The sequence below is a fragment of the Stegastes partitus genome, unplaced genomic scaffold (genome assembly GCF_000690725.1).
Source record: "Stegastes partitus isolate 25-593 unplaced genomic scaffold, Stegastes_partitus-1.0.2 Scaffold785, whole genome shotgun sequence".
Taxonomy (NCBI): Eukaryota; Metazoa; Chordata; class Actinopteri; family Pomacentridae; genus Stegastes; species Stegastes partitus.
Window position 1 is genome coordinate 286,412 of NW_007578516.1, and position 19,303 is coordinate 305,714.

The 19,303-nt window shown below is 39.8% G+C and overlaps 3 protein-coding genes across 3 annotated transcripts in view; 2 read left to right on the forward strand and 1 right to left on the reverse strand.

The window, feature by feature from the left end:
• The window catches only part of tp53bp1 (tumor protein p53 binding protein, 1), a 35,533-nt gene extending 33,820 nt beyond the window's left edge, over positions 1-1,713 (forward strand). The window contains exons 27-28 of the mRNA XM_008292110.1: positions 1,155-1,291; positions 1,386-1,713. Of these exons, the coding sequence (XP_008290332.1) occupies positions 1,155-1,291; positions 1,386-1,570 (322 nt within the window). The 3' untranslated portion in view covers positions 1,571-1,713. The remainder of the gene's footprint in view (positions 1-1,154; positions 1,292-1,385) is intronic.
• A 362-nt stretch (positions 1,714-2,075) lies between these two features.
• tubgcp4 (tubulin gamma complex component 4) lies at positions 2,076-9,656 on the reverse strand. The gene is made up of 18 exons (XM_008292105.1): positions 9,558-9,656; positions 8,828-8,956; positions 8,415-8,537; positions 8,281-8,334; positions 8,106-8,162; positions 7,829-7,908; positions 7,442-7,643; positions 7,195-7,360; positions 6,976-7,100; positions 6,821-6,871; positions 6,638-6,743; positions 5,693-5,800; positions 4,170-4,314; positions 3,890-4,067; positions 3,075-3,209; positions 2,873-2,989; positions 2,645-2,784; positions 2,076-2,548 (listed from the first exon to the last, which is right to left on the reverse strand). Exons 1-18 carry the CDS (start codon positions 9,633-9,635, stop codon positions 2,542-2,544), a joined length of 2,001 nt encoding a protein of 666 aa, XP_008290327.1. The 5' UTR covers positions 9,636-9,656; the 3' UTR covers positions 2,076-2,541.
• Positions 9,657-10,047: 391 nt separating this feature from the next.
• cdkn2aip (CDKN2A interacting protein) lies at positions 10,048-14,301 on the forward strand. The gene is made up of 4 exons (XM_008292106.1): positions 10,048-10,075; positions 10,881-11,130; positions 11,237-11,358; positions 12,254-14,301. Exons 2-4 carry the CDS (start codon positions 10,883-10,885, stop codon positions 12,841-12,843), a joined length of 960 nt encoding a protein of 319 aa, XP_008290328.1. The 5' UTR covers positions 10,048-10,075; positions 10,881-10,882; the 3' UTR covers positions 12,844-14,301.
• The last annotated feature ends 5,002 nt before the right edge of the window (positions 14,302-19,303 follow it).

The window sequence follows — 19,303 nt, forward strand, 5'->3', positions numbered from 1 at the left end:
AACATTGCTGTCCTCAAAGTCTTTTATCCTTCAGATACAGATTGAGTCTGTGTTTAGTGATTGTTCAGTTTTATATTTAGGTCTGTGCACTCCTCATTGCATTGGACTCCACATACAATGTTATTTAGTGTTTGGCTGTTTTTGTGAGTGTTGCTGGGTCTGAAGTGCACTGGGATGTTGTGTTTGGACAAAATCCTTGTAGACACTCCAGATACATTCATGATGACGATGTTGTTCTGCCTGTTCTTTTCTTTTTGATGTCTGTTTTCACGTCTCGTTTCTGACTTCATAAAAGGACCATAAAGGTTTTCTTTTTATGTGTCTGCTCTTGTCTTACTAGAGACATTCACAGTTTGATGGCTGTAGGTTCTGATAATCCCCAGCTTATGTTCCAGTGGACAGTGGGAGCCAAACAGCAAGTGTTGGTCTGAATGTTGAGACTTCAGTCCTTCTCAGTGCTGCTTTTTTTTTTTTTTGGACTACGCTGTGCACACTGAGGAGCACAGACGACTCAACCTTTAAGTCTACAAGCAACCCACACTTGGACCAACACCTGCTGTTTGATTCCCACCACCTTCTGAAATAATAAGCTGGGGTTTACCAGAACCTGACAGCACCGGGCTGAGAATGTCCTTCACAAGACAAAGGAGGAAAGACACACTAAGAAAGCACATAAGACCTGTGGCTATTTCAGCTGGACCTTCATGAAATCAGAAAAGAAATCTGGGGGGGAAAAAAAAGCACGAAATCAAACAGACAAGAAAAGAGCAGATGTATGTGGCTCTGAAGGATTTTGTCCAAAAACAACATCCCACTGCTCAGGACAAAACTCAGCAGTTCGTCTTTATCTAAAGGATAAAGACACGACTTTGACTACAGCGATGTCCACATTCTGGATAACTGAGACAGTTTGAGAGAGAGCTGAATGAAGCCATCTATGTTAAACTGTGACATCCATTTCTAAACAGAGGGCGGGGCTCTGCAGTCCTGACACCCGCCCCTTCACAGTTTCACAACCATTCACACCTCGAGTCATGTGAGTGATAATCAATACCTGGGAGTCGCCGCCAATCAGTCAGAACTGATGAATGGCTCTTGATGAATGGCTGTTAACTCGCTGCTTCTTCATGTCTGAGTTATTTTTCCCCACTCAGGCATCCTCGCTGCAGCCCGTTCAAGACCCTGCGAGTCCTTCTGGTGTTTGAGAAGCCAGTGGAGCTGTGGGCCCAGCTCATCACGATGGGAGGAGGTCCGTCTGTCCGGCACTTTCAGGCAGAGAAGGACAGCTCTGGTACAGAATCCACGACATCTTATCTAAGTAATGCACATTGTATAAATATTACACTATTTCATTTACTCACAGTCTGCTTTCCCTTCGTCTGTAGACATTCCTGCTGGCAAGTACGACGTTGTGGTGGCGGATGTTGCCTGTCCGCCGTTGGTAGAGAAAAACGCAACATCACAGGAAGTCCCGCTCGTGTCCCCCGAGTGGCTCATCCAGAGCGTCATCTGCGGGGAGCGCCTCGGTTTCCGTAGCAAGCCTCAGTATCGCCACGACTACGCCTCATAATCAACCAGACTCCACAATGTGCAAAAATGCCTTCGACCAAGTTAAATGTTGAGCGTTAGTTCTGTTGCATGCCTCTGCTGTATATAACTTTATCCTGTCTGTTTTTAATGGGATAATAAATTGTGATCCTTGTTTCATTTTAACGGATGTCAGTTTATTTTACATGGTTCATGCTACAAGGTTTTAGTATTTACAGTATATACAAGGTGTTTGATAGACAAAGAGACAGATCACCCAAACTACAAACGACATTTTCTCACTAAATTCTAGTGGTGCTTTAAAACAGAAAAAAACAGCTGCAGTTAATCATTTTCATTGTTGATTAATCAGTTATTTTCTAAACTAAGTGATCAGCTGTTTTTCCTATAAATGTAAAAAAAGTGGTGAAAAATGTCAGTCTGTAACGTCCTCGATGTCTTCTGTCAGCAAACCAAAGATATTCTGTTTTCTCTCATAAAAGGAAGGAAACCAGAAAATATTCAAGTTTAAGAGGAATTTTTGCCTAAGAATTTACTAAAGTCAGCTATTCTATTGTCAAAAGCGTTGCCAATCATTGTAATAGTTGACTAATTGATGAACAGCTGGCACAGTTGAAAGGCATTTATGCTAAGCTAAGCTAATCATCTCTCAGACGTGACTGTGGTTTGTATGTTCTCATTTAACTCAGCAAGAAAGCAAAAAACTGTTCCTTAAATTAGATATTCAAAGTAATTTAAGTGCTGTGAGCTCAACAAACCAAATCTTGTTCATTTTTCTTGTACTGAAGTAGTTCACAAGCGAATATTAGATCATCTGTGCACAAAACTGGACACCAATAGAGTGAAGTGAGAAAATACGGTTTGTCATTTGGGTGCTTTAAGTTTGTAAAGATAATTTTAAATAGACATGCCACACTATCAGTGTTGTGGTGATGGGAGCTTCTTCTGTTCAGTTTAGCATTGATGGCTGAATCCTAATGCTTCGTGCTCTTCTTAAACACTGCAAAGAAAGAGTATTTTTAGATTAGCCATAGCACATGTTATTAACTATCTCTCTAATTAATTTAAGAGATAACAGAGTGTTATTGTGTCCTACCTGCCCAGCGTGCCTCCAGCTTGGGTGTAGTATTTGTTGTAGTCCAGTCGCAGTAACAGCTGAGCCAGATCTGAGTTTATCTGATGGTTCCTCACACTCGAGAGGATTTTAAACAGTAGAGATGATTGGCGTCTGAAACCCTAAAAATGTTACAGCAGCAGTTTTATTAAAGACGTCTGTCTGTGGTCCAACATTAGATACATAAATAACAGAGTCATTGAACTGCACCTTGACCAGGATGTCCAGCTGAGCAGTTCCTCTCTCGTCCAGAGCAGCGACAGTCTGACTGACCAGCGAGCAGAAGTTATGGCAGAGCTCCAGGATCTCATTCAGGCAGTGAAACACCTGAAGACGGAAGCATTGATGGGTGATTCTTATTATTAACAGGATGAATTTTAGCTGCAAACAAAGCTCCATTCGTGGTTCATACCGGCTTCAGGAGGATGAAGGACTGGGCGAGCAGGTTGCTGAGAAAATGGTCGTGGGCCAGTCTGATGCTCTCGAAGTCTCTGGTGGAGTTGATCTGCTGAAGCAGCTGAGAGAACTGAGACTCGAGCACATCCACCTGCAGACAAACAAGAAAACCACTGATTCATAGCTCAGATCATCAAGGTCACAGGCTCAAATTTAAACTGAACAGGATTTAAAGACGGATAAATAAAGCAACATCTTGTGTCTGAAGCATAAACCTGCAAACGTGTGCACTGTTTCATGAGATTTCTAAAGTTGTGCACAGTTTTTGGTTGATACATTTCAAAAGTTGTGAAGTTGTGCACGTACAGAAGTCTGATTTCTGCTCCCACATTCAGTCATAGGTGGACCTAGGCATTGTAAAGTCTTTCAAAGAATGGCTAAGAAGATGCACAATGTCATTTTAGGACATCACCAGCATCAGCAACATTGGCCCTAAATGACATGCAGATAACACCTACTAAGCTCAAAAGACTTACGGCTTCATTTGAAAATGTTAAAGAAACATTGAAGTTTGATCATGAAGTTTTCTTAGTTTGCACCTGCCAATCGGCCACAATTGATCTTCGAACCTTTAGAGAGTTACTTTCCCATCCAGATGAAGAGGAGTATCTTAAAAACGGCAGGAAGCATCTCTAAATTACTGCATTATTGGAAAAACTGCTTCTGACTTATTGTTATCTTCCGGAGCCTGGTGCTTATCTCTGTGGATTACATGTAACGATGAGAGGCACAACCTGAAAAATGGAGTGTATGTATTTTTAGTACTGTTACCTGCAAGTAGTACTGCAGGTTGTCAATCAGGAAGGCCATGTGGTTGCGTAGCCTCCACTTCACAGCGTCCGTCTGGCTGGACTTGAGGTGTTTCCTCTGCATCTGTAGAGCCCAACAGTGCTGCAGCTGAGACTGAACCCTCCGAACACTGAGCAGGTACCTGAACACAACGTTGTACCTGAACGCACACGGGAGGAAACAAACAGGAGGAGAGGACGGTGACCAGGTGTGCTCTGAATAAATGAATGAAAGCTTCAACAAGGAGAGGACATGAACACACTTCTCCAGGACAGCAGGAGTGAAGAGGATGTGCAGCGGCCACTGGACCTTGTAGATGAGGCCGAGAGCTGCCCAGCCAGTTGGAGGAACCTCGCGGGGAGACGTCTCCTGTGGAGGAGTGGCTCCGTCTCTGGGGCCCGACGCCTCTGAAAAATAATAACCAAATGGTCCAATTACAGAGATAACAAGAATAAATAATTAAATTCATTCAGTGAGCGGTCAGATAATCATCCAGCAGCATGTGAGAGGATTCACAACCTCTAGTGGACTCAACTGATCTCTCCAGTGCAGATACACAGTGTTTACGTCAGAGATGGTGTTTAAAGTACGCTCCAGTCAAGCTCTGGAACAATCTGGAGGAAATGTGTTCAGTTTGAAAAAAGAAGATTGTTTCTGAATTCTGCAGCTAAAAGGGAATTTAGTAAATCAGGTCGACTGTGTCGGTGTCTCTTCATAAAACACACGTTCACTAAGGAGCCTTTCTTGATTGTACTTGAGTTCTAATTTCCTTGGAACCACATTAAATTCCTTTTAATAATGTTTTCACCCTTTACAACACGGTATTGGTTTAAACTTTTGAAACCTGATGATTTTATGACTTGTCTGTTTTATTCTGCTGCCTTGTAAAGCCCTTTGTGACTTGAACTGTTGTATCCAGTAAGAAGTGAACCACCGCTGTAGCCTGTGAGCCCAGCTACAGCTGAAGTTACCTCCCCAACCTCTAATTCTGCTTCATACTGCAGGTCCCTGAACTAATAGTGGCTACTTGCAAGTACCTAAAAAGCAGTTGTGACATCAAATGCTGCTCCTAGCAACGAGCCTAAAACTTTGATTGTAGCTGGGCACAGCATCTATGTGAAACTGGAAAGACCATCCCTCAACAGAGATGGAGGTCTGAGGCATCATCTCTCACCTGTTTACAATTCAATCATAAGAACTCTCCTCAGGAAGATGAAACCCATTCACACCTAACCACAAAAGACCCTAACGAACCCCATTGTGGCAGGGGGAGCATCAACGACTCACATGATGAGGGGGAGGAGCAACAAACCCCCTGACTGAAACCAAACTCAGGTGTTAATGGCTCCTGTAGGATATAAGTATCCGGAACTCCCAGCTAGTCAGTCAGAGCTGAAGAAGCGTCTTGGATGAGAAGTGACATGTCCTCAAGAAACGCAAGGAAGTCCATTTGCTTTGATAAATCTACGAGAACAACCATGAGCTGGATGACTAAGAACCTTCACAGACAAGGTAAGTGTTTATGCTTTTAAAATGACAAGTTGTTGTTGTAAATAATTGTTTCTGCAGAAGCTGGAAGGTTTAATGTGATTTTAAAGTCAGTATCTAGAGAACATACAGAGAACAGATGAGTCCATCCTCCAGAACAGTGTTGGAGCTACTGAGTAGATAAGGGCTGTAGCTTAACTTTGAAATATTCTGATCATGAAACCAGAGGACAGTGCTAAACATGAAAACGTAGATGGTTTTTGCCTGAATTCACACAATATGAACATGTGAACACACCTTTGCTGTCTTTGCCCTGGTAGTCGACTGTGAGGTGCAGCAGAGGCAGCAGGTTGTCGTCATCCAGCAGAACCTTATGAGCCGCCTGCTGAAAGGCCACATTTACATCTGTGGAAAACAAAGCATATGGCATTAAACATGGAGCTCACTGGTTTAAGATGAAACTTTATTAACCCCCCCCCAAAAAATCTTTAAATTTCAAACAAATGAAAGATGCGTCTATCTGCTGCTGTTAAGTGCACTCAGATATTATTTTTCATTCATGAGTTTTTCTACAAAGTTAAATTTTTTTTCCTTAAATTAATTTAGGACAGATAGTTGACAGATTTTCTAAATTAAAAATAAGTGCAGTGCAGACAGAGTGCAGATGTTCATTTTAATTCAGGAGTTTGGCATCTTCTTGCATATATACCTGTATATAAGAATGATTTTTTAAATTTTAAAATTTTTTCGATTTCATCCAATGCAAAAGAAAGGAAAAGAAGAACAACATGATATTACCATTAATATCTGTTGATCACTAAGCAAAACTAATACCTCATGAGCAATACAGTGTTTAAGTTGCTGCAGCTGAACTGGATTAAAGATTTTTTTTTTAATTTTCCAATTTGAGTTCACTGTGCAAAGCTACAAATCATTATTATTTAACAAGGTGATAAGAAATCAAAATATTAGTACTTGCATAAAACGTTTATATTTTTCTAAACCAAAATGAAGTTAACAGTAACATAGTGAATCAGTGACATGATGTCCAGTCACATCTCAGCTGTTGATGATTTTATTTAAACTTGACCAAACATGTGATCAAACATCAATTATACTATTTTTATGTGTGTATTTTGTATGTAGCATGAAATAAACACTGGATCAAATCTCCATTACAATGCAAAAAATAAATAAAACTGTTACAGGGATCATATTCAGTATCTGCATGTCAACATTTACCGTGTTCAGTGACGGCTGTTGGAGGCGTCTTCAGCATCTGTTGCGCGAGATCAATAAAAACCTGGTAGAGTTCTCCACGACCCAACAAGTAGAAATCTTTTATGATCTGGAGGAAAAACACAAATGTCAACAGTGTTCAGGTCTCAGTGATATATAATCCAGAACTGTGTGATGAATACAAACCTTCAGTTGTTCGAGCAGATCCGACTCTTCCACCATCAGCGTCCAGAGATGCTGAAAGTCAAACGGGGATGATGAGGATTTGATTCTTGCAGCACTGTTCATGGTAGCTCAGTTCGGTTGTTATTTTAGTGAAAGAAGAAAGAAGACGAGCTCACCTCTGCCACTGTGCTCCTGATGCGATCAATCAAATTTTCAAAATCCACCAGGCTGAAAAGCGACTGCTGTTTGAGTCTGTGCAGCTCGGCAGCAAACATGTCCTCCTGGTGCTTCAGTATGGAGCCTAAAATGACCAAAACAATGTGGGTTTTATTGTTTTTGTGACGCAGAGAAAGAGGTGCTACAACAAGACTTCTCTTAGATCAACAATACTGTACCAGCTCTAGACGGGCTGTGGTTGTGGTTTTCAAACATCTGAACCGATTCTCCCACAAAGAGGATTTTCTCAGCCACTCGGATGGGGATGTAAGACGGCAGCATCTCTGTTCGCAGGGAGAACTGCTGCAGAGATGGAGCCAGCATGTTCTCCTCCTCGATCAGCCGCTGCACGACAACAAAGATGAACACCACCACCAAACATTACAAAAATAAGTCTAGAGTTGGTTGTTGGTCTGCAGCTCTCACCAGGTCCTGTAACTCTCTGAGCTGCTTCCCGCTCAGACCTCCCAGCCCCAGATCTTCCTCTTCCTCTTCCTGGTTGGCAGCAGCTCCTCCTGCACTGGGACCCTGCTTCACAAAAAACTCCTCGCTTTGGTCCAGCAGCAAACCGTGCAGCATCCAAGCTGCAAGCTGCTTGTACATCACACCGTGGCACACTGCCAGAATCCTGCAAAATATACAGAATCATAAACACAAATTTAGTATTTTGTCTCAGATAGAGGGCTTCAAGTAAGTTCCAAGTTACCTTATTGTATTGTATAATATGATATCATCGTTTTAGCTGGACCAAAAAATGAAATGATACCTTCCTGCCTTTTGATCTTTACTAGTTTACAAACAGAAGAAACTTACTTTTCTAAAGCCATGCGAACAGGAGGAAGCCCCCCACAGCTGTGCTTGTACACCGTCTCCAGGATCTGACAGCCATGGATCTAAAGCAGCACAGACAGCTCTGTTAGCAGGTGGTGCTAATCGCTTTCACAAGGAGCTCCTCCAGCAGCATAAAACCTTTTGTTGTCTTATGTAGCCAATAGCCAACTATTAGTTCAAAAGTCTGGTGTTTACACTTTTATACCTGCTAACTTGCTAACTCATATTCTGCTGAATAACTTCTATAAACAATTCTTACCTTCTGTGATTTTATCGTCTCCACCACCACCATCACAGAGGGAAACAGCAGCTGAAACTTTTTTAAAAAGGTACAGTGTTAAACAAACTGATATGTTCAGTTGTGGAAAAAACTTTGAAAGGAGAGTCACTTCGTTCTTAAACTGATCTATTCAACAGTTTCATGAATTCTTTACCTGGTCAAGCTTATAATTCACATGAGATATTGTCAGATGTGGATCTCCAAGGAACTGAAACACAAACACAAGTTATCTTAGCATCATCTCACATGTCACTTGGTTCATTGTTGTTGGCTGCATTATCATTTTACCTCTTGTTCGAGGTCCAGCAGGGCCTGTCTGTAGGGCTGCAGCATGGAGTCCAGGCCTGTGCAGAAAGCCCGCAAGTAAATCCCATGAAGTCCAGTCTGGTTGGGCTGGTTCGCATGATGCTCCTACAGAACAGATCGTGAACAGATGCATGTTTTAAAAAATGTTGTTCATTAATTTAAGTAAGACTTACAGACAAAACAAAACACAATCATAATTGAAGACAAGTCAGGAAGATTTATAATTTGATTTAAGTTGGGTGTTTTTTGAGTGCACTAACACTATTTTTTTTTATTATTAAAAAAAAACTATATCTGAGCTAGGTTAGAGTACTGTGCATTAGATATAGCAAAAACATAACTGAACCAATGCAGTTAATTTGCGTAAAATGTTCTTATGTGGCGTTAGGACTCACTTGTTGATGAACATGTCCAGTGTGTTGTTCTATGAACTCTGTAAAGCGAATATAATCAGAGCCCAGTTTACAGAGTCGGTTCAGGACACTGGTCTCACTGGGGTGAAGGAAGGGCAGGTCCTGGGACACCTGAAGGTGAAATAAAGCAGTTTGACAAACCGCACAAGTTAAAACACTTTCTGTCCTCTGCCCTCACTGTTAAGACTAGTTGAGTGAAGATTAACCGTCCAAAATTGTTTAGGTGAAGCTTGCATGTGGTTTGACATTTTTCAGGGCAGACATTTTGACTTGCAGAGGTGTGAGCTACACTGATTAATGGTTCATGCATGCACGCTATGGTTTCACTGACATAAGATCAATTCCATTATTTAACAGCCACAAGTACATTTTGCAGCAATTCTGACTCAGATATATACATTAAATACATAGACAGACGTGCAGATAGACAGGTGGATAGATGTAATACAAGAGCACAAATTATCCACCTACAGTTAGTCTTAGCTTAATGCTTTATATTATTTCAACCCGTTATTCTCTCTTTAAGCTAAATAATGCTAGCAAAACGTATATCTTTACAGTCAACAAAGCTACTTGGATCTGTAAAGACATAAATGATTACCAATTTTTTTTAAAAATATGTATATATAAGTGCAAAACATTTAAGCTAGCATGTCTGTGTTAAACTGGAACCGTTATCGTATTACGGAACTGCGGTGAATTCCGGTTTTACCTGCAAACCTGTCCGTTTGTTCCAGGTGAAAATGGTCCCCGGATATCCGCTCAACGCCAGCAACAACTCGTGAATCATGTTAATTCACTTTCAGTTAATTAAAACTGAAAAAAGCAGCTGTGAGCTTCTCATTCATCCACCAAAACAAACTGCCGCCCGAGCTGTCGCAGGTTTCTACGTCAGCACGCAAAGCATCACGGGACAGATGCGAAACATCCTGTGCTACGTAGTTTTTGCTTATATCGTTTAGTTAGATTTTAAAATTTTAATGTTGGCTTTTTGGTTCGAATTTGCAGTGCTAATAGTCTTAAGTAACGAAAAATATTCTCATTTGGGTCTTAAATTAGTTTTTATAAGGTATGAAAGCTAAAATAAGCGAGGGCTAGCGTAACAACCTGTAGCTTTCAGTGTGCTCATGGGAAATGTAGTTTCCTCCGGCGAGAAGGAAGCGTCGCGAAAATTGCGTCATCAGTCGGTCATGTAGCTAGCTAGCAACACATCGCAACGGAGAGCGCTTGGTATGTCGCAGTTACTAGATAAAATAATACCCTTAATACAAACTGTACAAGCAAAGGATAGCTAGTTACCGTCATTATTAATCACTCTTGATGCTGTGTTGTAATTATTAGCGTGTCTCCTCTGGTGTGGCTAGTGCTACTCGGCTAGCCGCTTGGCTTAACTTAACGTTAGTTACCAGAGGCAGTTTGCTAGGGAAAACATTTACTGGTCAGCTTAACTAACGCACGACCACAGCAAGGCAAGTTTATAAAACACCGGCAGTATAAAACGTATTTCTGAAATGGTTTTGTGCATATATGTAGTTCATGTGGCTGTCTATTGCTATGAGTATCTGGTATTTCCTCTTATTTAACAGAATCACCGGTTTGACTATAGCTGCGTTTTTACTACTTAAGATGGCTGTTCATTATTACTTTTTATTGCCAGACAAACTGCTCGTCGATTATGCCTCGTGTTTTAATAACTACAGCTATTGTTTATGTGAAATTAGGCACGTTTTTGTACTATTATTTATATAATGTAATTGAATTAGGCGGTATCGACCAACATTTTTAGCATAAAATGTTTAATTTCAGTTAATATTGACTTTTTTTTATTTTATTGACCTGACCTGTATATCGTTGGTACATCTATCAATCTACCTATCAAGCTGTTTATTTAGCTTTCTGTTGACCAGCTACACAGCCATATGAAATCTTCTGCAGACCTAATACAAGCTACCTTTGCTTGTAACTTAGTAAGTAAATAATAAAGTGCAGAGCTTTAATTTGTCCTTCTAACCATAAACGTTGTGTTTTATTGCAGGGATGGCGGGGGAGAGGAGCGGAGAGGACATAGTTTCAGAGTACCTGGGCCAGAACCCGCAGCTGGCCGAGTGGGTCGACACATTCAGGACCTACTGCGAGAGCAACAAGCAGTGGGTTGCTCGAAGAGAGTTCATCCTGAGGAACATGGAGGCTTTCCCCACAGTGGAGCCGGGGGTCCCCAGCAGCAGTCTGGACCGGCTGCTGTCTCTGTCCATGGTCTGGGCTAATCACGTGTTCCTGGGCTGCAGGTAGGACACACCGATCGAGCACAATGAAAAACTAGAGAATACCAAGAGCGAAGCCCACAGCTGAGTAATAACTGTTTTTTTTGTTTTTTTCTCTGCTTCCCTTCAGCTATCCACAGGCTGTGATGGACAAGATCAGTGAGATGGGTGAGGGGATAGTCGTCGAGGATGTTCCTGTTCACAAAACGATGAAAGAAATCATGGCCAGAGGAAAGCGGAGCGCCACAGCTGGTAATGCAAAGCACCTTTACAGTCAAGTCATGTTCACAGTTAGTTTATGAGGTCTCTTTTGCCAGTCTTCTTTTCTTTCCACCAGAATACATTGTGGAAAATCATGACAGCTGCCTTACAATGTATACCTGGGAATACACAGTGACAGACACATAGATATATTTTGTTCTCTTTTGTATGTAAATGTGGAGAGACAGGCAGTATTAGAACCAGGTGTCAGAGCTGCATTGCACTGATTAGTGGAGAAAGAAAGAAAAACATCTGATTCCAGCTCAGTAAAATTCAATATTTCCGGTTTCTTTACTCCTCTATGTCAGTAAACTTGCTATTTTTGGATTATGGACAAAACAAGACATTTGAGGACGTCATCTTGGGCTTTGAGAAGCACCGATTGACATTTTTCACCATTTTCTGCTATTTTATAGACCGGATAACTAATCGAATAATTAATTGACAATAATCAAAAACTGCCACAAACTAGTGCCTCAAAAAATACAGTAGGGTTGAAGGAACTTCCGTCTAACACATCATCAACAAACTGAAAATCAAAGCATCCATAATCATTCAGAAAAATCTAGTTATTGTATTGTTTTTGTGCATTTGGTTTAAATTTTATGATATTTATCTTTATTGTAATCATTTCATAAACTATGTGTTTATAACTGATTATAAGAGAAATACCAAAATCTGGTTATGTTCAGTAGCCTTGAAAAGCAACATAGCAAAACCTTTCAGGGTTGTTTTCTGTTGCAGCAGGGGTTCAGTGTAATCATTCATGCGTATTATTATGTTTTTTTTGCACACCCACACACCTGAGGCCGGAGTCTGTTTCCTCATTAAATGCTGTTGCGTGTTCAGTCAACACTGTCCTTCCTGCTGTGTTTGTCACCTGCAGAGAGCGACGCTGACAGCTGTGCGAAAAGAGCCAAACTTGGGCCTAATGAGCTCGACGGTCGACCCGCTGGGAGGACGAATGCTCGGCCTGTGACTCAGAAGTCAGGACCTCTTCCTCAGGCTCCAGCAGAGCACCAGCCCTTCTTCAATCGCCTCTACAAGGCCGTGGCGTGGAAGCTGGTGTCGGCGGGCGGCTTTGGCCCCAACTTGGACCATTTTGAAATCCTGCGGAGCTGCGTGGAGTCGTGTAAGCAAACCCTGACCTGCGTGTTTGTGCCGCTGAAGGACATCACAGGCCTCCCGGCAGGTCGCACACAGAAGGAAGGCCATGTGTGCGAAATCCGCTGTCAGACTGTCTACTTGGGCACCGGGTACGGCCGCGACGAGTCCGCCGCCAAAGCCATGGCTTCCAAAGAGGCCCTCAAAGTCTTTCAGGGGCGAAAAGTGACTGTAAAGATCTGCAGGCGGAGGTACAAAGGGAAAGACGTGGAGGATTTGATGCTGTTGGACGAGCAGCCTCGAAGTCAGGGCTTTCCTCCGGCGCTCAGCTACCCTTTTCAGGACGAGCAGCTGGAAGACGGATCCTCGTAGAGAAGCTGGACCGCTGCAGCTTCAACAAGCGGTTGATCAGAGCTACTGAAGGCGTTCGCGACTGTCGGGACCAGACTGTTATGCAGTTGACCATCAAACCTGAGATTCTTTAAGTAACATAGAGCATTAACTGTCATGATACATTTACCCACAGTAGTCCGGTATCCTTCGATCTGTGCTAGATCACCACAACAGGAGAGCATAGTCGTTAAATCTGCAAAAAAAAAAAAGAACTGACTTACACTGTTTGTTTCAACCACTTTTAGTTTGACAGAGTTTTATAGACTTTAAAGTGTGGAGTCGGAGCATGTGCCATCGTTTATAACAGCTCTACTGCCAGGAAGCAAAACTAAACATAACGGATGATAAAAAGCCACCTTGGAGGACATATTGCATTATTTTGATGTGAGTATTTATCCCAGCAAATTAAAAAAATGTGTTTCGGCGGTTTCCTCATATTAGGAGTAGCGTAGAGATAGTTTTGCTCTTTCCTGTGAGACAGTTTTCTCCTGTTTTATGTCATTTTGTCCACACAAGCAGATACTTTTGTTTTAGATTCCAGCTGACAACTTACAAGGTAAACGAGTCATGAATAACTTGTTTTTTACAGTTTTGATAACCCGTCTCGCAGCCAGGGTGCAGTCAGAACTAAGACAGGAACTTTTTCCTAGGCTCGACTTTAGTGTTTATACCAGCTGGGAACAGAAAAACAGCAGATTATAAAGCCTCCATACAGATTTTTATTTTGTTATGGAATTTATTTCCAACCATTAATATCATATTTTTCGCCCTATTGTTCCCATTAACCCTTCAAATTTTAGGGTTGTTTCTCGTCGAAGGTTGTAACTGCATTCCCTGATTACCTGCACTTTAGTTGTTTTAGAGCAGGACTGGATCTCGCTGAAGTTATTTGGTGCCACTCAAGTTTGATTGTGTTGTTTTATGATTAATTAGTCAGAAAAAAAATAACCTGAAGTGTCTCTAAGTTTAAATAAACTTCTCCAAACACGGTGAACATGATGACAGCCGGCATGACAACACAGAGGTTCTGCAATCAGAGTAAAACTACAAGGAATGAAGGTTTTTTTTCTATTATGAGTTGATTCAGAGAGAAGCTGGCCGACTACAGTAATCGTTGTACTGTACACAGAAGAACTAAATGCTACTGCTTTTTCTATTTCATGATATAATTTGACTGATTTAAAAAGAAAACACTGAGACCCACACTTTGTTTAAATACTGGGGGGATCATATGAACTGATTGATTCAGTGTGTACAGTTCTGATGTGTTTGAGGGTAAAGTGCTGCTGTGAAGTGTGATTTGTGTTTCTTCTCTTGTTTTCTTTTTCCAATCTGGGTTGAAGTTGCATTAAAGTGTGAGTAACTACGCTGTTCCATGTTACGTTTACACCAGTGGTCCTGTTTCTATATATTTTTAAATAAACTGAATTTAACCAAGCTGTGGTTTTGTTTTGTTTTTTTCATTTTTTAAACCAATGAGGTGCTTTTCTGGCAAAAACAAATAGCTAATTCCAGTTTGAACTCACATGTGATAAGTCCAATCCAATCCAATCCAACTTTATTTGTAAAGCACTTTCAAAACAACCACAGTTGAACAAAGTGCTGTACACAATAGAATAAAAAATATATTTAAAATACAAATTAAATTAAATTAAAAGACATAAGACAATGACAAGCATACAATAGAAACAATAAAATGAAATAAAATAAAATCAACAATTCACTATGTGTCAAAGGCCAAGGAAAATAGATGGGTTTTAAGAAGTGATTTAAAAACAGACAAAGAAGAGGCCTGTCTAACATGCAAAGGCAGAGCATTCCATAACTTACTAATAAGTGCACAAAGTGGCCACTAGATGTCTCTACAGAATGGAAAAAGACACAATGACAATAGACAGTATACAACATTAAACTATTTATAGACATCAGTGCATCAGGAGAAATACAAAAAAGGACTGACACCGACTTCTTTATTTATTCCTGGATAACCTTTGTTCTGCATTTGCTTCATATATAAACTTTCTCCACTAATTTAAGACAAACATCCTTTTTTTGGATCATTTCTGAGCCTCCAGCTGTGAGTCTATTTGGATTATTGTTATGTTTGTTATAAAGGTGTTCAGTCAGAATACAAGCTCTCTTTTCTGATTGCATTCGTTTATTGGGAGACTCCATCTTTCAGTCATGTCTTTGTAAAAACAACTACAGCTACAAGATAAACTGTTAGAAACATAAGTAATATGTCTAAAATAATAGTAATAACTTTATTTGTATAGCACAGTTTATACAGGAAGTATAAATCAAAGTGTCTTATGTCAATAAAATTATAAAGTAAATTAAAAATACAAATAACAGTGGTAAAACATAACATATAAAAGCCTATATCTAAGGCAAAATACAAGTCATAATTACATAAAAGGTATGTTGTCTTTGCACCACTTATAGTATTTTTATCTGTTACTTTCCGATCGAAATCTAAAAGAATATTGCTTCAACTATAGTCAGAATTATTTGTTTAGTAGCTGATTTGACAATTTTTCTACATCAAATCCATAAATATTTAAAAGGTGGGCATACTTTTTGTAACTTTAAACATTTCTTTATGATTAAGGATGTTTTTATTTAAAAGTACATGTAAAAAATCATATTACACTTGATATTTAAAGACTCGAGACAAGTTTTGCCGTGGTATTATGATGTGGTTTACGTGTGATATATTTAAAATCTAAAATTATATAATAAAACCCAACCAAAAATGACACTTTTCAGCAACACTCAGCCTTATTATTTGTATTATAGTATTATTTTTGCCATGTTTAGACATAATTTCATCATTTTTAAACATGTAAATAGCATTAAAACCCCCAAAAGTTCATGTAAAATTACCTGAAGGCTAAAGACATATTTTTCCAATGGTCTTTTGATGTTTACAAAATTATTTTTACATAAAAATGTATAGCAAAACCCTATTTAAATGGCATTTTTCTGCAATATTAAACCTAATTATTTATTTGATCACATTACTTTATTACAAAATGACAAAAAAGTACACATGATCTTACATAAAATGACTTATGTGAATATGTTTTGTAACTATATTGTTTTTGTGTTATTTTGGCGCTTCAGCTGCCAGAATATTTCTGTTTTTGTCGTAGATTTCTTCTTACATTACAGTGTATTTTGACCCTCCTCACCTTTTATTTGGCTTCTAGCTGCAGCAGCAGAACACATGTTTGTGTTTCAGTCTCGTAAAAATCAGATGCAGTCGTTCTTTCTGTCTTAATGATCTCATTTGACAATTTCCAACAAATACAGTGAGAATAAATGTTTTGTCCGCATGTCGAATTGAGCCACATGTGGCCTCTCATTAGTTCAGACAAACGGAGCTGCATGAGTCAGCTGCTCATTAGAGTCGGTCAGTCACATTTTAGCAGAGCTGCATCACACTATTATGAACTCGCAGTGATTTGAGTGACATTCAGGCTGGAGCTCGTCCCTCCTTTGACCTGCTGTTTATGTAAGCAGGACGTCGCCTTCAGGCCTCATCAGCACAGCGGAGCGGACTGGATTCACATGAGCGGGCTGTGTTGCTTCCACTTCATTAGACACGTGAACACGAGCGCTGATACGATGATTCAAACAGGTTGTTCCCTGAGCTGTGGCAGGAAGTCACATCCAGGAGAAATATCAACCCTGCTGCCCTCAGTAGTGGTTTATGTGCAGCATGTGTGTATTTTCACACCTGAACACACACAGATGAACATTTAATTGAGTTTATTTTAGAGAAATCCTCAAGAAGTACCACTAGAGAGCAGCAGTGTTTATATCAAACATCCCGTGATAAGTTTGGGCTGTCTGCTTTTGATTTTAAAGGGTAATAAGCAGTGTGTCTTAGAAAAAAGTTCATCTAACTTGGTAAAAATACTAAAAGCATGTTAGCTCTTTGTTCTCTCATTAAAGTCACCACTGGTGGTTTGTGTTTCTGGTGTGTTCTGTTGCATCTTGTGATATATTTTAGCCAATTTAACCTCTTAACAGCCATCTTGTTGTTGTTGACCCGTTTCAGTCAAATATTAATTCACAAACTAGAATTTCTCACCTTTCAAATTAAGCCTCACACCTACGTTTTGACTGCAGAGTTTTCCATTTGGGTCTATTACATCTTAAAAATCGCACAAAAATCCCTGAACGTGAAGGAGTTTGATTGAACATTTAGTTCTTTTTTTGTACCTTTTACTCGTTTCCTTTTCTTTTAAAGATATGAAATAAATATTGCGAGGACGAGTGAAGTCTGAAGATATTTATGTTTAATTTTTAAGCAAACCGCAAATCTCTAAAAGTGAGAAAAGAATTTTTTTAAAAAACAACTGTTATCAGTGCTGCATCCCCTCACTGCTCTCCTATAGGGAAGGTGCTGCCTTCCTACTTTAAACCAGCCAATCCGGACACATTCGTAATCCAATCACATCTGAGAACCCACCTACTCAGGTAACCAATAAAGAAGCGGCTTATTAGGCGTGTTTCCTCTTTGACCTCCAGGACAGTATGGCTGCTGCAAGAATGAAACTCAGGTGAGAACCTCTATTAACTTCATGTATTTTCTAACAGGTTGCTTGCTTCATTCAGACGCGTAAAGTTTACATCACAAAGACCAGTTTTCTCTGAAGCCACTGACCTACATAAAGTAAGCAGACAAACTAAACTGTGTCGTTCATGTCCACCTCTATCAGCAAAAGGTCTGATACTTCTATAGAATAAACAACACAGTTTTTAGATCCTTTATTTGATCAAAAGTACAAATACAGCAAAGAAGAAATCCTGCATCACAAACAAAACCTGCCATTAAAGATCCTACTTGAGTAAAAGTGTGCAAATATTGGCAGCAAAATGCACTAAAAGAATTTAGGTCCTTATATCTGAGGTCATTAGATTATTGAAGCATCAGTGTGTCAGCAGCAGGTTTAAACTACGATATATTTAGTTCCAGCAGATAAATCTGAGGCCTGCAAACGTGATGAATGGGAGAGAAATGGAGAAAAGTTCTGATCTGTTTTCTCCAGTCTTTGATTTTTTTGAGATGTTGGATCATTTGAAGATTTATTGAAAACGTGAGGGATTAGCCAACTCATAGACGTTTAAAATGTGAGTTCGACTGCACACTTTTTGTAAGAAGTCAAAAAGTTTGACAACTGCTGATTTAATCTGTGTGTTGTATTTTAAAATCTTGTTTTATTACCGATATTGTGTAAAATCTCCATCATAAAGCTGCCCGATAAATGCAGCAAGTACAATATTTCCCTCTGGAATTAAGCGGAAGGATAACGCAGCATATGATTGAGTACAGGACTCGAGTAAAAGTACTTAGTTACTTTCTACCTCTGTCTAAAACACATAAATCAGGTTTTGACTTGAAGCATGAACATAAACCTTCAAATAGCAACTAAACCAAATGTGGAAAAGTTCTGATATACTCCACTTGTTGCTCTGCTCGAGGCGTCCGAGTGAACCTGAAGTTATCTGACTTAACACGTAAACTGCCTTCAAACTGGTTGATTAAATGCAACTGCAAAAAATTCTAAACATTATTGTCAAAAAGTTTTTCAAAAAACTGAGAAATGGGGACTGATTACAGAAGCTAGAACCAGAAACTAGCAGGAAATGATACTGTGTAACTGAATAAAATCAAGTGAGTCTGGATACAGAAAGACAGCGAGGCGACAGGGATCATTCAGAGAACTGTGTTATAAAAAAGTTTGGAAACAAAAGTTGTTGGAGAATTTGTTTGAATGAAGTCCAACCAGACTGCAGTAAAGGTTCGGTACAGTATGGAGGCCAGGAAGTCAAAGTCTGGGGCAGTTTTAGAGGAATTTTTAGATGCAAACATTTAAAAAAAAAAATCAACCAAAGATTACCACAACTGACAGAATATTTCTGCAGGATAATGATGTGAAACACACCAGATGCTGAGAAGAATAATTAACCCAACAAAAGTCTCAATCCGCCCACAAGCTTGGTCCAAATCCCACAAAACACCTGTTGGATGCCGTTAAGGAAGATAAATGTCAACTCGTCTGTGTTCTTGTGCAGACTATCGGAAAGCTTTGAAACATGGAGGACGTTTTCACCACAGCTGCTACAGACTCACGCAGACGTGGTCGAGAATCACACGAAACTAAAATATGTGTCAAAGTAAAATGAAGCTCTGCGGTGATCATTGGTTTACCTTCTATTCATAACTACCTGCAGTTATGTTTAATGATTTTAGAGAATTATGGCAAACTGACTACGGCTAATATGCTGTTTGCAATCATTTTTTTCAGATTTTATTTGATTTCTGGTGTCACGATCCACTGGTGGGACCCCAGTTAGGAACACAGGCAATTTCACAGCAAACAGAAAAAATCCATAAAAACAATATAAAATATTAAGACCTGCTGTT

Coding starts and splice junctions, on each gene's coding strand:
- tubgcp4 (XM_008292105.1), bottom strand. CDS start 9,635: ATGATTCACGAGTTGTTGCTGGCGTTGAGCGGATATCCGGGGACCATT. Junction 8,957..9,557: donor ACAAACGGACAGGTTTGCAG/GTAAAACCGGAA, acceptor TTTCACCTTCAG/GTGTCCCAGGACCTGCCCTT. Junction 2,785..2,872: donor AGCTGGACATCCTGGTCAAG/GTGCAGTTCAAT, acceptor TAACATTTTTAG/GGTTTCAGACGCCAATCATC.
- cdkn2aip (XM_008292106.1), top strand. CDS start 10,883: ATGGCGGGGGAGAGGAGCGGAGAGGACATAGTTTCAGAGTACCTGGGC. Junction 11,131..11,236: donor CACGTGTTCCTGGGCTGCAG/GTAGGACACACC, acceptor GCTTCCCTTCAG/CTATCCACAGGCTGTGATGG. Junction 11,359..12,253: donor AAAGCGGAGCGCCACAGCTG/GTAATGCAAAGC, acceptor TGTCACCTGCAG/AGAGCGACGCTGACAGCTGT.